This window comes from Leuciscus leuciscus (assembly GCF_965113295.1).
Source record: "Leuciscus leuciscus genome assembly, chromosome: 16".
NCBI lineage: Eukaryota > Metazoa > Chordata > Actinopteri > Cypriniformes > Leuciscidae > Leuciscus > Leuciscus leuciscus.
Genome location: NC_138740.1, coordinates 22,974,434 through 22,991,384, shown reverse-complemented (window position 1 = coordinate 22,991,384; position 16,951 = coordinate 22,974,434). Strand labels below are relative to the sequence as shown.

The following is a 16,951-nucleotide window of genomic DNA, read 5'->3' as shown; positions in this document are numbered from 1 at the left end:
AATTTAACCCATTGAGAAAAATTGTATCCTAATATGTAGAAAATACAATATCTTATGCTTCAAGATATTAAGTGAAATGACTCCAATATATCAGATTCAGTTTTAATAACCCTTAACATTTCATAAAAAATAAGAATTTCATGATAACTTTAAATACATTTTATACAATGTAAAAAAAGTGGCATTGTCCAAAATCTTTTTACATAGATGTTTGCCTGTTCATGCATACAAACATGCTCACCAAATCTTTGAACAATTTCAAGAAATTGTATAAACGCACTATACTACACTATGCTGTACTTGCATGAAAGAGAATGTTAGGAGATATCTTTCAAAAACTGAAAATGTTGATGTATTGTAAAATAAATGTATTGTCAAAATCTTGAGCATTTATTGGCAATTAAAAAAAAAGACAATTGTTGGAATTTCTATGATTGTGCTGTGTTCACACCATGTCGTAATTACTGTAATTAAACATTCTATTCTGAGCTGTTCAGGTGGTACAGTGGACATATGGTACATCAGAGTTTACAAGTTGAAAATACGAGTTCTAAGCGGATGTGAACGTTTTTTACAAGTCGGAATATCGAAATTCGAACTTGGCATGACAGCCCAAACCATGACATGTATGCCAAAGTTGGCCTATGATGACTTTTGATTTGGCCAACCATGCCATATAACGTCTAAATTCTGGTCTAAAATAAAAAAACAGATTAATGATTCTCACATGAAAAACAAGTAATATTGAAACGTAAAAATATAATAAAATAAATATACGTTAGCATGATTAAAACAAATGGCAGAACTCTTTAGATAAAACTCTGGCCATTAAATCTCTCCCAGTTTTGTGAGATTCATTTCCAGAAGCGATAGAATCCCAAGGCAATCGCCAGGCAGGTGAAGATGCATGCTGTGAAAAATAATAATAATAATGAAAAACAGATAATTACATTTACAGTTTAGATTATGTTCTTATAAAAAGAAATGTAAATCACATCAACAACCTAAGCCACTAACAAAGCACTTGATTTATTTATCTGTTATCAAGTTAAGTGTCTTATCTGAAGGACTAGAAAACAAGTCACACATCAGTCAAATAAATGTACAAATGAAAAGAATCTTCTGTACGTACCTGCAAGATATCTTACAGTCTCTAGCTTGAGTGATTCCAGGAGGGTTTTCAACGAGGCCACTTGTATATCTATTTTCTTTGAAGTTTCCACTGCTTCACTCTCTATATCTGCATTCTGTACAATTGAGGTTAAAAATAACTTTGTAATAATATGTGTATCAATTTCGACATGAATAATGGCAATAAAAGCTTAAAGTAATTATACGGAATAGAAAATTCTTCCTTGTAACTCTTAGTTTAAATGACTGTTGTTGCTGTGAAAACATGCTGTATGATCACAACCATTTTTTAAACCTTACATTTTTTTGGAACTCTGTTCTAACCTCCATCAGTTTCTTCTCTTGTTCTGTAAACTGGAATAAAAATAAAAAAATACTGTGAAAAAGTTTTAAAAACAAAACTTTAATACAAAGTGTTAAAATGTTAAACATACACATACCATGTCTGTAACTCTACTTCGCTCCAGATTAATGTCTAACTTTGCATCTGCTCTGATTTTTTGACTTTCTTCCTTCAATGTAAACATAAAAAAATTAAAGCTTATATTAAACAGAAACATGTATTGTGCAGAATGGTTATTGAAATTCACACATTTTACCTACCAGTAGTCTATTCTGTATTTGCTCGAGCTCTGTTTTCATTTTCTAAAATGTGAAATTTTAGAGAATGTAAAGAACCAAACTGAACTTCAATAAGTTTTAAATTAGTATTACTGCTTTGTGGACAAACAGATTTTGTCCTTAATTTTGTATTTATTCTTATTATAGAGCCAAAAACAAAGGATGAAACTTTATTCTTACTGCATTTTCTGAACGCAAGTTGGCAAATTCACTCTTCTCCAGGATAACCATGTCTTTCCTGATAGCGTCTAGATGAGCCATGATTTGTTGTAGAGCTATTTCCTAACGCAAATGAAGAAACCATATCATTCACTGGGGTTCATTAAAAGTCATTTTTGCTGACGGCAGTTTGGTTATTCATTTACCTGATGGGCTCCAGTGACCATGTCTCTGTATACAATGTCCATATTGGCTGTAGTAAGTGTCACCAATGCTGTGACGATCACTTCTGCTTGCCTCTTCTCAAAGCCTGGATTACATATGCAGGGCAGAATGTAAAATAAAGCACATTTGAACAATTATCTTAGCAAAACTGCCCAATTTTTCAAGATCTAGATAAGCTAGGGATGCGAACATACGAACATTTTGACTAATACCGATCACCGATAATTCTTTATATTTGAAAGCCGATAACCGATATATTGGCCGATAAATCTAAATCCAAATTTTTTTATAATTTTTGAGAGCATGATTACAAAAACAAGTCTCACCATTAAAAGCCATGTCCCAAGTACACAATTATAATGTTCTCATTATTAAATTGTATGTAGCTTAGATGAAAGACTTGCGCTGCACATGTTGCACTTAACTTTATTTTTATTTTTTTAAGTGATTCCAATCATATTTCAAGCAATTCAAAACCATCATGACGAACAGTGTGCACCTGAAGTGTCTCAGCTGAAGGAAATAATCCATTATATATCGGCTTTAATATATCAGCCAAATTTTCTTATCGGGCTGATAACGATAACATAAAAATGAACATATTGGCCGATACCGATATAGTGGCCGATATATTGTGCGTTCATAAAATAAGCATATAAAACACTTAAATAGTAAGATTAAAACTGTAAATAGTTTTAATCTCAAATATCTATTTTTAATCTTACATGCATACATCTAAATGTTAAATAAATTAAAAAAATCAAGAATTTAAAAATAAATTTGATGAAAATTAATACAACATAGTAAAAAAGATAGTAGTTAGATTTTACGAAATAAATATTCAAATAGCTTGCCGTACAAATGAAAAACTTATAGGCAACACACTTAAAACGTCAGCAAATACAACATAACGTTACATACCGCTGGATTCCAGCTCTTTCACGAGCGCATGGGAATCAAACGTGAGTTTCCTCTGCTCCAGTGGCGTTAACTCCACTTTTCTCACATCATATGTTTTGAAAGCAGTAGTTTTATGCAATCCTGAAACGAAACATACGTCTGTAAGTCCTTTGAATTGAATTACTTTACTGCACGGTGTCAGTCGGTCGAACAACACTTACCTCTCCGATGGCACATTGGTTGAATGTTGAGTTGATGCATTTTTAACAGCGAGGACAACTGGTATTGTCTCCGCATAAACATTCCCCAACATGACATTGTTATATAAAAAGTTATGGCGAAACTAAATAAATATAGGATTATTTATGTGTGAATGGAATTGTAATGCGCCTTTAGCTTCTATACTTTTTGCAAATGGATCAACAATGGCAAAGACGAATCTGTCTGTCCTTCGATGCTCTTGCATTCAGGGCAGAACGTCACTGTGTAGACACACAAGTCGATTAAAAAAAAAACTCCAAATCTCTTCGTTTACTATGTGGTTTCCTGGTTTGGTTCAGTCTATGACGTTTCGATAGATTGTGGATAAGGTGGAGTTTTCCCCCACACTGAAGTCGTACTGGTAGAGATCGAAAAAGTAAGCAACTAGAAAGGCAGAAGCATGAAACAAGTTTAGCGGCCCGGATGTTGTCTCAAAAAGCGCGACGGCGGGTCTAAATAATAATCTCCATCTTTTAACTTTTCACTGTTATATTTTTAAAATAAACTGCTATTAAAGTGTATCGTTGTGATTATTAACATAAATTATTATCCACCGCAGACCGCTAACGTACGTTAAAGACTTTTCTCAGCGCTGTTAAAGAGATAACATTTTCACTTTCACCCAAAAATGAAAATTTTGTGATCATTTACTGATGTTGTTCCAAACCTGTACGAGTTTCTTTCTTCTGTTGAACACAAAAAGAGATATTTTAAAGAATGCTGGTAATCAAACAGTTGACAGTAACGTTAGCCATGCATTGACTTCCTCCATCGTAGGAAAAATAAATAAATAAATAATGGACATCTGTGTTCAACAGAAGAAAGAAACTCATACAGGTTTGAAACAACATGAGGGTGAGTAATGATGACACGTTTTTCATTTTTGGGTGAACTCTCCCTTTAAGATTGGCCAATCACAGCCGTTGTATGTGCTGGACTAGATTTCTGAGGCTGCTTTTCTTTTGTATATTAACGACCAGCTTTAGGATTTTCAGATTAAAAATATTATAATTTTGAGTGTAAAAATCTCCGTCGAGATACCAAAAACGTCCTGATATGTAAGTCTGTCTCAAAGTAACATTGGGCTTTCTGAGCCGTCACGGGCCCCCTGCTGGAGAACGTCATAATGTCAGCAATATTGTGCCACCCTAAGGTTGTAATTCGCCATTTAGAAATAAAGTTTTCCTCTGTCAAGGAAACTGTCATGGCTGCGCCCATGCCTAGCGATCATAGCTGGTTTTTTGCTTTGGCTCTCTGTGTTTCATTTCTCAAATGTCTTTTGATAAATGCCTAGTAAGTGCATTTTTCGCTTATTATATACTTTTCCTCTCATGTGATCACCACATTAAAAGCTAAAACGCCTTGATATGTCAGACGAGCGAGCAAATACTCGAGACTCATTCATTCTGTCCTCCTTTAACGAAGTGGAAAAAATTCCTTTGCGTTACATATTGTCCAGTAATGTGATGTAACATTTGAATTAAAAATCGTTATATTTCAGCCACTCTACGGACTTTGAAGTACATAGGAACTGGCTTGCCCTGACTCACAGTCTGCCAGTATCACAGTGGTATTATGAGGTAGTCATATGGATTACATACAGTTTTCATACAATTATATAACACATACACACGGTTTTTATTTTGTGGTTTATTTTAATTTTATTTTCAGGCAACATCTGAATGGACATTGGATTATCCTCCCCTGTTTGCTTGGTTTGAATATGGACTTTCTCATATTGCCCAATTTTTTGATAAGGAGATGCTGGTTGTTCAGAATCTGAATTATGCAAGTCCAGCAACAGTCCTGTTCCAAAGGCTGTCAGTCATTGCAGCTGATATGGTCTTGATTTATGCAGTTAAAGAGTATGTACCTTCTACATGACACTTATTTAAAAATAAATACCATTACTTATCTTTGCACAATTTGATCAAAACAAGTAGTTTTTGTACCATTGTCTTTTTATCCTTTAAAGATACTTTTACAGAAAGACCATATTAGGGGCTTGCTAATGCTGAATCTGGGATTAAGTACATTGTACTTTTCTAGATGCTGCAAATGTTTGCGAGAAGACAAAGGAAAGGACCTTCTGGGAAAGCCATCATTCATTCTGACAGTGTTAGTGCTGTGGAACTTCGGCCTTCTAATTGTTGACCGTATCCTTGGAGATCTGGCATATTAATAAGTCAAGTCATGCATGCCCTGCTGTGGCTCTGGCATGTCAATTCCCTAACCTGAAATTAATTTCACTTGACTAAATTCCTGCAGATATTCATTTTCAGTATAATGGCTTCCTGTTTGGAGTTCTTCTACTATCAATAGCAAGACATTTCCAGGTATTGGTTATAATTTCTGTGTGTTAATTAGAGGGTTTTAAGACATAACTAATATGGAATTTTATTTAAATTAGTATCATATATGTGTTTTATTTGATTTTCACTTGGACTTTGTTTTGACTCAGAATATCTTTATGATTTTCTGTGTTTACAGAATAGACATTTAGAGGGGGCTTTGCTGTTTTCAATACTTCTAAACTTGAAGCATATATATCTATACATCGCCCCTGCATACGGTATCTTCCTGCTGAGATGTTTTTGTTTCACCCAGAACAATGCAGGTAATTAATGGTCTTTATCGGAAAAATTATTACAAAATTACATATTATTTGATCAAAAATACAGAAAAAACTGATATTGTGAAATATTATTACAATTTTAAATACTTTAAAATATAATTTATTTCTGCGATCATTCCAGTCTTCAGAAATCATTCTAATATGCTGATTTATTATCAATGTTGGAAGCAGTTGTGCTGTTTCCAACATTGATAATAGCTGAGTATCAAATCAGCATATTAGAATGATTTCTGAAGGATCATAAAGACTTAGTAACTTTGCACCACAGAAATAAACAGAAATACATTTAAATAGAAAACCATTATTTTAAATTGTAATAATATTTCACAATATTACTGTTTTTTTCTGTATTTTTGATCAAATAAATGCAAGCTTGATGAGCATAAGAGACTTCTTTAGAGACTAATGTTTCCAAACTTTTGACCGGTACTGTATATTTTTCTTATTTTTCAGATGGGTCTTTGCAGTGGAGAGGATTCAGTCTCTTGCGACTGGTAGCACTAGGAACTATTGTCTTGACTACTTTTGCAGTGTCATTTGGACCCTTTATAGCACTGGTTTGTAATCAGTATATCTAACATGATGAATAGAAAGTTCAAATGAACAGCATTTATTTGAAATGGCTGAATAAAAGTATTAATTTCTTTTATAAAATGTAAGTATTAAAAAACAGAATTGTTTTTATTTTTTAACAGAAGTTCACTGATAAATTGTATTTGTCTTTAATAGGGTCAGCTTCCACAAGTCCTGTCACGACTCTTCCCCTTCAAGCGTGGTCTGTGTCATGCGTACTGGGCACCAAACTTCTGGGCGCTTTACAATATAGCAGATAAAGCTTTTTCCATTCTTGGTGTGTTCAGTAACTCCACTGATTGTGTTGTATTACTGTAGATAAAATAGAAACAATAGATAGATTAATTTAATAGTTTTTTTTTAACCCTTTTTTACACTGATTCACTTATTCAGGTGTGAAATTGAAACTGCTTGACATGAACAAACTTCCCAAGGCCTCAATGACTGGTGGTCTGGTTCAAGAGTTTCAGCACTCTGTGCTTCCTTCAGTTTCTCCTTTAGCAACTCTTGCTCTTACGTTACTGTCAGTGTTGGTGAGTTCTTTTTGATTTCCATTGTTAATCTGAATATTCAAACGGATGGCCTTAATTTCATCCATTGACAGAAACTCTATAGTGTATACCATTTTTGTCACTTTGTTCCTTGCAGCCTGCTCTTCTCAGGATATGGCATAGACCTGATGGAGCGAGAGGATTCTTGCGCTGCCTTGTCATTTGTGCCCTTGGATCCTTTATGTTTGGTTGGCATGTACATGAGAAAGCCATTCTGATGGTCATACTACCTTTAAGGTGATCCTCTGATGATGTTATCCTTACATAAGCATGTCCTGCCAGCCGCCTACTCTCAAAAACAGTTTCTTGTTTTTCAGTTTGCTCGCCGTGGAGAGTAGAGAAGATGCCAGGATTTTTCTTATCCTCAGTATAACCGGTCATTATTCCTTATTTCCACTCCTCTTCACAACCCAAGGTATGTCGCATTCAGGAATATACCACTCATATACAAAAAGCATTTAGCATCATCACTGATTGTAATTCTTAAACATTTCCATTCTCAATTCCAGAGTTGCCCATTAAGATATTTCTAATGTTGCTGTTTACAATCTTCAGTTTCACTTCCCTAAAAACGCTGTTCAGGTCAGTACTTAAAATGGGATTATTGGACTTGATGTTTAATCAAACGATTGGTAATGTAATTCATTCATTATTCAATTTTTTTTCAGGAAGGGCGGGTCTTTGTTGAACCCGCTGGAAGCCACGTATCTCTCGGGCCTGATTCCTCTGGAGCTCATCTGTGAGTTTGTTTACCCGCTTACAGTCTGGCAGAAGACGTTCCCCTTCCTCCCTCTGATGTTCACCTCAGTTTACTGCGCACTGGGAGTGACATATGCCTTCATCAGACTATATATTTCATTCCTGACATGTTCAGACACCACTAAAAGGATAAAAACGCAGTGAATCATTTGATTCAGAGGCTAGGCCTATCTAGAAACTGTTTATTTCTGTTGAATTGGACGAAAATGTTTTGTTGGACCAAAATGATAGATTTGTAGATATCTCAGGATTTGTTTGGGGATGGTTTGTGGGAAATGAATATCTCAGTACTCAGTTGTTTATTACTTTATAGAATATAGACTATGGATACAAATGTTTATTTTTTAAGGTATTTTGCTCAGTAAACTTGCCTATAACCTGCTGTGTTTTTATTGTTAACTAAAACAAAAACTACAAAAAAGTGAATTGAAATAAAGCTGAAATAACTTAAAATAGAAATATTAGATGAAAAACTTAAACTTAATAAACATTATAAGAACATGCCTGGGCAACTAACTGAAATTAAGTTTAAATAAATAATGCTAAATAGAAATATTTTTTCAAAAATTATAAAAGCACATACCAAATAGCTACAACTGAAAATATAAAAATAAAAGCTAATTTAAAATATTAATAAATATTCAAATAGTATATATAAATAAACCTTAAATAACACTGATGACTTTTAAACATTTTTCACACAGTTCTTATTGTCTCTGATCAAATGAAACAGTGGTTTGTTTAAACCATTTTATTAATAAGGCAAAATAAATATTCCATACCAGATGACATACAACCTGATTCTTACTAAGTACAGGAAGACAATACCTCATTAAAGTACTTGATGTTTTTTATACCTGAAATAGGAGGCAAGTGTACAGTGCAGGGTATGAAAGCATAATCATCTCACGAGTTACAAAGCTTTAAATTTGTGGCTTCCATTAGAAAACATAATTTAGAAAACAAAGCAATCAAAATCAGTTCACACTCGCCTTCTTATGAAAGTGCCGACTGAGCATAAAAAGCATTGTTGAAGTCACATCACTGAAGAATTACCACCTTATTGCCTCAGTTCTGATCTGTATTCGGTGTGAATTCAACTGAACAATGTCATGTTGGCAGAGCTCCTCACCAGACTCTATCTGCGGTACACTGTGGTTACACAATTTAAATGTATTTTTCTAGACACATACTATAACTGGCTGCTTACTAATGATGCTGTTAAAATATTTCAAAAAGTAAAAGCACTTTTCGAGTCCTTTTGGGATTTGCCTGCGTTTTCCAATGCAAGGCTTATCCAAAGGTCTCAAGAATGTTAAAACACATGCAAACCTCTATACAGTGATATTACAGAATTTGACGTTTAAATGTGTGCATTGCCATTCAAAAGTTTAAGGTTGGGGTCAGTAAGATTTTTAAAATTTGAAAATAATCTATCATGCTCACCAGGGCTACATTTATTTGATCAGAAATATGGTATGAACAGTACAATTGTGTAATATTATTACAATTTAAAATGACTGTTTGAATATATTTGAAAATGTAATTAAAAGTTGAATTTTTTAGCAGCCAATCCTTTAGAAATCATTCTAATGCTGATTTGGTGCGTAAGAAACATTCTGGAAACAGTTATCCTTTTTTTTTTCTTTTTTTTTTTACATTCTTAAATCAATACAAAGTAACCACAACAGAACAGCTGTTTTTAAAAACAGAAATCTTTTGTTACATTATAACGTGTCATGACATAATATATATTTCATTAAAAAAACTTTTTTTTACTGACCCCAAACTTTTGAACAGTAAGTTTAAAACATGCAATTGCTAATTTTTAAAACTCAGCTAAAATGACAGGTGGAAAATGCATTTAATGAATTTCTATAATAAGGTAAATTTGATGCATTCCTTGTATAAAGTGCTGTATTTGTGATATGTTATCAGTGGTTCTCAAATGGTGGGTCGCAACCCAAAAAATGGGTCTTAGGTCTGATCTGATGGGTCACTGAGAGCAAAATAAATTGACCTCAGAATATGGGAAGTTGATGAGCCTAAGACGTGTTCAACATTTGTTACATGTTACTAATTTGTTTACTGTGCATTTACTTTGACTCAGTAATGCAGTCCATTGTAATAATATGTTGAATACAACATTTTATAGAAATGTTTGATTTACTGATTTACAATTTTTGGTCAGTGTTGGGTTGCCATTTGTTATCCTATAAAATGTAGGCAAAGACAAGTTGAGAACCACTGCTCTATTGTTTAATTTACAGTTTTTAGGGCAATTCAGGCCACGTCAAAGTACTGTCTCAGAGTTTACTCTCAGAGTAATCTAGTGATGCCATAAACAGTTTAAGCACAAGTACATGGATTATATGATGTGCTCACCCAATGAAAGTCACTAGATGAATGCTCAGTGTTCTCCTCTGAGCCTTTCCTTAAAAAGCACCACATTGCTCAGGCCTAAGTCTTGCCAACAGTTCCTTAGTCTCCTGAACCCCTTATAGCATTAGAGGATCAATGTTCAGCTGAGGACAGCTCCGATGCAAGGCTTTGTATCTCCACTGGGGTCGGAGGTCACCGTGATAGGGCAAAAGTCAGAGTTCTCATGTGAACTTTCGGTCAAGGAAATTGTACCAGTACCGTGGGAAGCTACATCTGATCCTCAAGACTAGACCTCCAAAGTCCATTTTCATTTTCAAGAGGGGAATTTTCTTCATTGTCCTTTAGATGGAGTAAACTCAGCCCAACTTGCCTTGATTTGTTTCTTTCGCCCCATTGACAATAATAACCAGGACTGGAGTGAGGTCCATCAGTTTATTCAGCATATCCATAATGTCAGGATGTGCTTTCGCTCCTTCAATGAACTCCTCCAGCGTCAGTTCACCTGAACGTTTTGAGTAGAAAGAGTTGCCATAAACTCACTAGAATATATGAATGCATTCTGATGAGGACTTTCATGAATTAAATGGTGCTCACCTTCTCCATGAACATCAATCTTTTCATATATAAGGGTCACTATTTCCTCTGGCAAAATATCACGATTTCTTGTGATGTCTTGTATAGCCTGTTGTAGAAAAAATATTGTTTTTATAGAAACATCACTGAAAATCTACTAGAATTTTTTTTTTTTTTTACATCTGAACTGCTGCGGTATTGTGTGAAGTAGCCGACCAGCCACCTGAGGTCAGCTGAACATGATATGGCACGCCATGGTACAGAAACAGCACAAGGAAGACCGTTCTGTAACTGGATTAAATCAGCTCATCTACAAGTTAAGCAGACTGATCCAGGGTTCATGTTAACCCGACCTATCTTTTCAATCAGTTTCTGCAATGACTATTTTGGTTCGTCCACAAAGACTTGACGTGGAAGCAAATATACATGTAGAGAATCCAGCGATAATCATAAGCAAAGGTCATATTACACACAAAAAAGTAAGCTGTCGAGGATGGTTTATTGTATTTGACGAATCATTCACTTACCGTAAATATTGTTTCCAATTCATCCTTGTCAATTTTCCCATTGCCATCCTGGTCAAAAAGTTTGAAGTACCACTTGAGTTTCTGGTTAATTCCCCCCTTGAGCATCAAGCTAACAGCAGCGATATATTCCACAAAATTGATGTATCCATCCTAAAGAAAGAGAGCAGAACAGTTTTCTTCTTTTTTTTTAATCCCAAAGAGACCATTTAAAATGTTTTAATATGAATAGTCCCCCTACATTCAGGTGAGGCCATCCTGTGCTTTCTTTAGCTTTTTAGCTTGCTTTAACCTGTTTAAGCTTTTTAACATAGGCTTTGTAACATTGTTGCATTATAAGCTTTTCTAAGCTGAACAATGTAAACCAATCGAGTGCACTTGGGAGGATTACACGACAAAATGCAGCCTCCATATTTCTTATTATACTTCACATATCATATTGCCTGTTATGTCTTTTTATATCGACTGAGACATTTCCCATATGGCAAAATATAAAAGCGACCAAAATATATGGCTAGTATAAACGTTTAAATATATTTACAATACATGTATTAGTTACTTATATTTCCTCATATATTTTTGGTCCTTTTTATATATTTTTTTTTCAATCTAGATATATTTATACTGTCCAAAATATTTTTTTTAAATTACGTTTTGCATTGACTCAAAATGTATGTTAGGAGTGGATTAGAAGTATTTTATTGAAGTACACTTTGTGATATATTTTGGCATTTGAACCCGTGTTATTTTAGTATTAAGATACTATTCATGTTTTTATTAATATTTTGATAGTTTTTATATTTTATATTTTCCCTTTTCATTTTAAAACAAAGTTCTAGAAATTTTGTTGTATTTCTGTTCTTTAAAAAAAAATGTCTGTATAGTTTAAATTTTTTTATTTCAGTTTTAATTTGAGTTATTTTAGTACATCAAGATAAATTAAATGAAAATTAGAAATATTGCCTTGGCAATAGCTGAAATAAAATAAGTTGAAATTGATATGTATATGAAAATGTAATATATATTATATATGGCGCATATATATATATATATATAGAAAATTGTGGTTTTAGTCTTAGTTTCATTTATCTATAATAACCCAGATTTGAACTAAATGAAATGGTTCAATTGTTTTTTAAAAAAATATGTTTACTTCTATTTTGGCCCGATTTTCTTTTTAAATATATTGTTCAGAAGGCATTTGACCACAGTAAAGTGATAAAACATTTACATGTATAATTTAGAATCCAAATCAGATACACATTTGCCTCTTCTGAGGTACTAATACCTGTGCAAAGGATAAATGGTTTACCACTAGAGTTGACCTCAATTTACCCATCTGATCCCTGGTGCACAAATCCTTTTGAAATATCCATTTAAGTTCAAACTCTAAATGATAATTATGTAACAAGCATATGAATGATGATCTCATGCTTTGCAAGACTGAAGATCATCAGAAATTACAAAGATGATTGTACATGCAAATAAACCAGAGGCTGCAATCTTACCCCATCCATGTCGAAAGTGAAGAACACCTGATCCACGTAACTGCTGGCGTCCTCATTCATCCCCTGCAGTCCCAGAATGGACTTGAGCTCAAAAAGTGTGATCAGGCCTGATGGAGACTCCCTCATGAACTTGTTGTACCAGTGGTGCATGTCCTCGGCGAGGATATCATCCAGACTTGCGTGTTTGTTACCCATGGCTGTGCCCTGCAGAAGTAGGGACCACCCTCGCCTCGCACACCTTCTGGTCCAGGCAGCAGCCTGTGACTCTGTGAGCTCTGCCGACTGGCCTCCGCACTCTCGAGTGTCTGAACCTATTAGATCCAAGTACTAATAAAAAGAGGTGGCACCTGAAAATAACTCCTGTTAATGGGATGATGGCAAGACCGGTCCCTTAAAGAGTAACTGGCACAGAGAGAAGGCTTATGTAACAGCCTTCAGTCCCAAGATGAACCGTTTGCACAGTCATTTTAGTGCAGAGTGCATTAGAGGCCACATCTCAGTATGTTAGGTATGTAAGTCTAACAGTTATAGTCTCTTAAGGCAGACTTTAAATCATTCTTATTTTCACTAAATAACATATCAATTAAAAGTACAACACTGAAAAAAATGGTTACACTTTATTTTAAGGTGACATAGGCTAGATATATTGTACTTACTGTACTAAAATAAGTCATATTAATTACCTACATGTACTTACTATAGAGTTACGGTTAGGTTTTTTTTTAGGGTTTGTTGTAATTATGCATAATTTACTGTTATTACATGTAGTAACGTGTAACTACGTCACCTTAAAATAAAGTGTGACCAAAACTCAAATCAGGTGTTTTAGATACTACAAACTAATTTAGGCATTGCAACATTATAATATATAGTATGAAAAATGGATATTCATTTTGAGATTTGCAGAAGATTAAATTTAACAAAGTTATTAAATTATTAGTTTTTTTGGATGATTATTAACTTTGTGTGATGATTGAAAAGTAAAATAATGCGCAGTAATTAAATTATTTAAACAGTGATTGCACTTTATACAGGTATATTATTTTAGGAATTGTTATGTTTTTTATGCATAAATTAATGAGAAAGAAAATATTAATGTAAATAAGATGTTTGATTTACATCAGCTAAATAATTTTACAAAATAGACACACAAAAAAAGCAAATTTTGTAGTTTGGTTTGAAACTGAAAGCTAAAATAAAAAATAACCTGTTAAGTGACAATAGAGAACGTACAATCACTATACTGTTGCGGATGAGAACGATTTCATTTCAAGACAATGCACTCTGAATTAATTATAAATAAAAGGTGAGAAGGCATGTTTTGTGTGTGTGTGTGTGTGTGTGTGTGTGTGTGTGTGTGTGTGTGTGTGTGTGTGTGTGTGTGTGTGTGTGTGTGTGTGTGTGTGTGTGCAATGGGTAATGGAGTCGCATAACTCTTTAATGCAAATGCTATTGCTGCTGATGATCTCCGACCACTTTTTGCCCGCTTGCCAGTCAGATCCCTGACTTTTCTCACTTGGAAGTGACGAGGCAGATCCGTGCTCTTCGTTAGGGTTTTAAGGTGGTTTGTTTCCACTACAGTAAATGAGATTAAGTGACTGTAGTCATTAGCTCAAACGTTCATTATGGGCATTATAGCCTGAACCTCTCAACTCATTAATTTCCTGCCATTTCTAAACGCCTTCCTGTAATTTAAAATAGGCCTACGTTTCCTATGATGGGATTAGTAGCATTGATTCTGTTTAACGTCACGTGATAGAACGAAACAAATTAGCGATCAAGGTGCAACACGTGCATACCGATACCATTATGATTTGCACTGAAATATGATATTCAGTGAAGATGACCTCGTGTGCGGTATGCAAGAGGCGTGTTATATATCTGGTTATAAAAAGTATTATTATTAATAATTATATGTAAATTATAATACATAACGTACAATGATCAGTAGCCTACTAGAATAAAAAGTGAACAGGCTATATTTCCGCCTAATAGTCACATGTCATTTTCTCATCGCAATGATTGTTAACCTCATTAGTTTTTTATTGTGTTTTTCATCAGACTTTGCTGTGCCTATATTAGCAATCAGGACTATGAGATAACCAATGAATCTGGCAGTATTTCAGTAAAAGCCTGATTAGGAAACATGAGTTGATCCCCCGTAATCCTTCCTTACCTGACCTTGAATATCTGATTCCAATCATTAATTAATCTCAGTGCCATTACTGGACATAACGAATCCTTTCAGGACCTAAAAGTAGTATAATAATGGGTATGTGCCATTGTGTAGCTAACTATACTAGTCTGTTGTGTTCAGGGTAAATATTAAAACACAAAATGCACGCTGAATGAGAGCGCTAGAGAGATCTATTTAAATGGTAATCTGTCCCTCAGCTTCCATGAGGTCAGCACTGATTCCAGAGATGGGAACAGTTCTGGGAGGTTGAGCTTGTCAATGACCTGATTAAGAGGTTTTCTAAGAGAAATTAATCGCTTCTGTAACATTTCAATGCTTCTCAATGCTTTTTCACTCGAAGGCCACCCAAGATATTTCTGATATTTCTGCTTCAAACGGCTTGTTTTCAATCTTTTTATTTAAACTAGAAGTGGCAATATATTAAAAACAACAAAGTAAAATTAAAATAATACATTCCGTAATTCTGGAAGTTTTCACCGAATGTTCTTTAAGGTTTACACTCTTTATGATAAATATATTTACATTACTTTTCCAGTTGTTCATGATTACGGGATAAGGCTTTTATTTTTTTAAACAATTTTCTTACTCACAAATAGCAAGCAATTCTCAGAAATTTCTACCCAGTAAAATAGTTTACATCTTGACATAACAAGAAAAACTGGTAACACTTTATTTCGATGGTCCACTTTAGACATTCTACTAACTATAAGTAACTTTGCAACTACATGTCAACTATTGATGCTTCACTTTTCAAGTACAAAATGCTATTTTGATGGTCCTCCAACAGACAATCTACAATCTATAAGTGTTGCAAGTACACGTCAACTTAACTATGCCTAACCTAACAATCTACTAATACTCAAGAGTTGACATGTAGCTGCAAAGTTATAGTTAAGTGTCTTAATGGACTAAGTGTAACTGAAAAACTACAAATTTCCTTTACTTATTATTAAGATTATAATAATTTCCAGCTTTTCCAGGTCTAGAAATCACACTCATATTAAATAAAATGATCTCATAAAGCTAATTATTCAGTGAGAACCTTGGTTTTTAAATAAAACTGAGGGAATGAGTTAAAATAATAGTCTTAATTTCTAGCTTTAGCTCATTTTAAAGCTTGTTATACCTTTTTTTGAAATCATTTTATCTTGTTAACCCATTGTGCTGAGACTATTGAATCCTTGCCCTCTGAACCTCTGATGTATTATACAGTATAGTTGTCATTTACCCTAGACCACTAGTTATCAGTGAATATTTTAGCACATATTTTGGCCACTAATGAGGCAAGCTTAATATTGGAATATCCTGTCAAAATTTTGGGCAGAATAGGACTAGACCAGAGTTACAACCTGAGGTGAGGCTTCTAGAACCAGAACGTTTCATCTTAATGATTCTTACTATTATACGTACACAGGGCTTGGCATTAACTTTTTTGCTCACCAGCCACTGTGGCTAGTGGTTTTCCAAAGTTACTAGTCACCCAGCATTTTCACTCGCCACAATTTTCCAATATGGGGAAAACCTACCATATAATATCTCATAATTTGGTACTGAGTACTGAGAGGCGACTTTATGTGCACACACTTCGGGTGTGAGCACAAAATCAGCGGGAATTATAAAAATTGTGTAAATTTTGCGTGCACAATCCCACGCCAAAATTCAAGCTCTGTAACACCAACAGTATTCATCTGGAGAAAATGTAAGGAGCGAGTGAAGAGAGGCGGGTTTGTGTGTCAACACGCTGTTGAAGAGATCATGAGAGAGTGGGAAAGTTCTCTATTCTGCAGAAAATTAGAACTGGAATCGTTTCAGTATCGATATGTATCGAAAAATCTATATTTTTACAACATTACATTGCACTTTGTTTATTATTTCAGATGCCTTTTTAAAAGACTACAGTGGAAAACAATTATATAAAATTCAACCCGCTAAAGTGGCTAGTAGGAGTGACT

The 16,951-nt window shown here is 34.2% G+C and overlaps 3 protein-coding genes across 3 annotated transcripts; 1 reads left to right on the top strand and 2 right to left on the bottom strand.

Moving 5' to 3' along the window:
• Positions 1-88: 88 nt before the first annotated feature.
• On the bottom strand, positions 89-4,119 carry ccdc90b (coiled-coil domain containing 90B). Its single transcript, XM_082141158.1, has 9 exons — positions 3,258-4,119; positions 3,058-3,177; positions 2,118-2,221; positions 1,933-2,034; positions 1,735-1,776; positions 1,572-1,643; positions 1,432-1,485; positions 1,133-1,247; positions 89-910 (listed from the first exon to the last, which is right to left on the bottom strand). Exons 1-9 carry the CDS (start codon positions 3,352-3,354, stop codon positions 855-857), a joined length of 762 nt encoding a protein of 253 aa, XP_081997284.1. The 5' UTR covers positions 3,355-4,119; the 3' UTR covers positions 89-854.
• A 334-nt stretch (positions 4,120-4,453) lies between these two features.
• alg8 (ALG8 alpha-1,3-glucosyltransferase) lies at positions 4,454-8,197 on the top strand. Its single transcript, XM_082141143.1, has 13 exons — positions 4,454-4,590; positions 4,799-4,877; positions 4,969-5,162; positions 5,347-5,453; positions 5,566-5,633; positions 5,788-5,914; positions 6,386-6,489; positions 6,662-6,782; positions 6,899-7,038; positions 7,154-7,293; positions 7,374-7,471; positions 7,566-7,638; positions 7,725-8,197. Exons 1-13 carry the CDS (start codon positions 4,502-4,504, stop codon positions 7,957-7,959), a joined length of 1,575 nt encoding a protein of 524 aa, XP_081997269.1. The 5' UTR covers positions 4,454-4,501; the 3' UTR covers positions 7,960-8,197.
• Positions 8,198-8,535: 338 nt separating this feature from the next.
• guca1d (guanylate cyclase activator 1d) lies at positions 8,536-16,927 on the bottom strand. Its single transcript, XM_082141159.1, has 4 exons — positions 12,803-16,927; positions 11,298-11,447; positions 10,792-10,879; positions 8,536-10,699 (listed from the first exon to the last, which is right to left on the bottom strand). Exons 1-4 carry the CDS (start codon positions 12,995-12,997, stop codon positions 10,554-10,556), a joined length of 579 nt encoding a protein of 192 aa, XP_081997285.1. The 5' UTR covers positions 12,998-16,927; the 3' UTR covers positions 8,536-10,553.
• Positions 16,928-16,951: the final 24 nt, after the last annotated feature.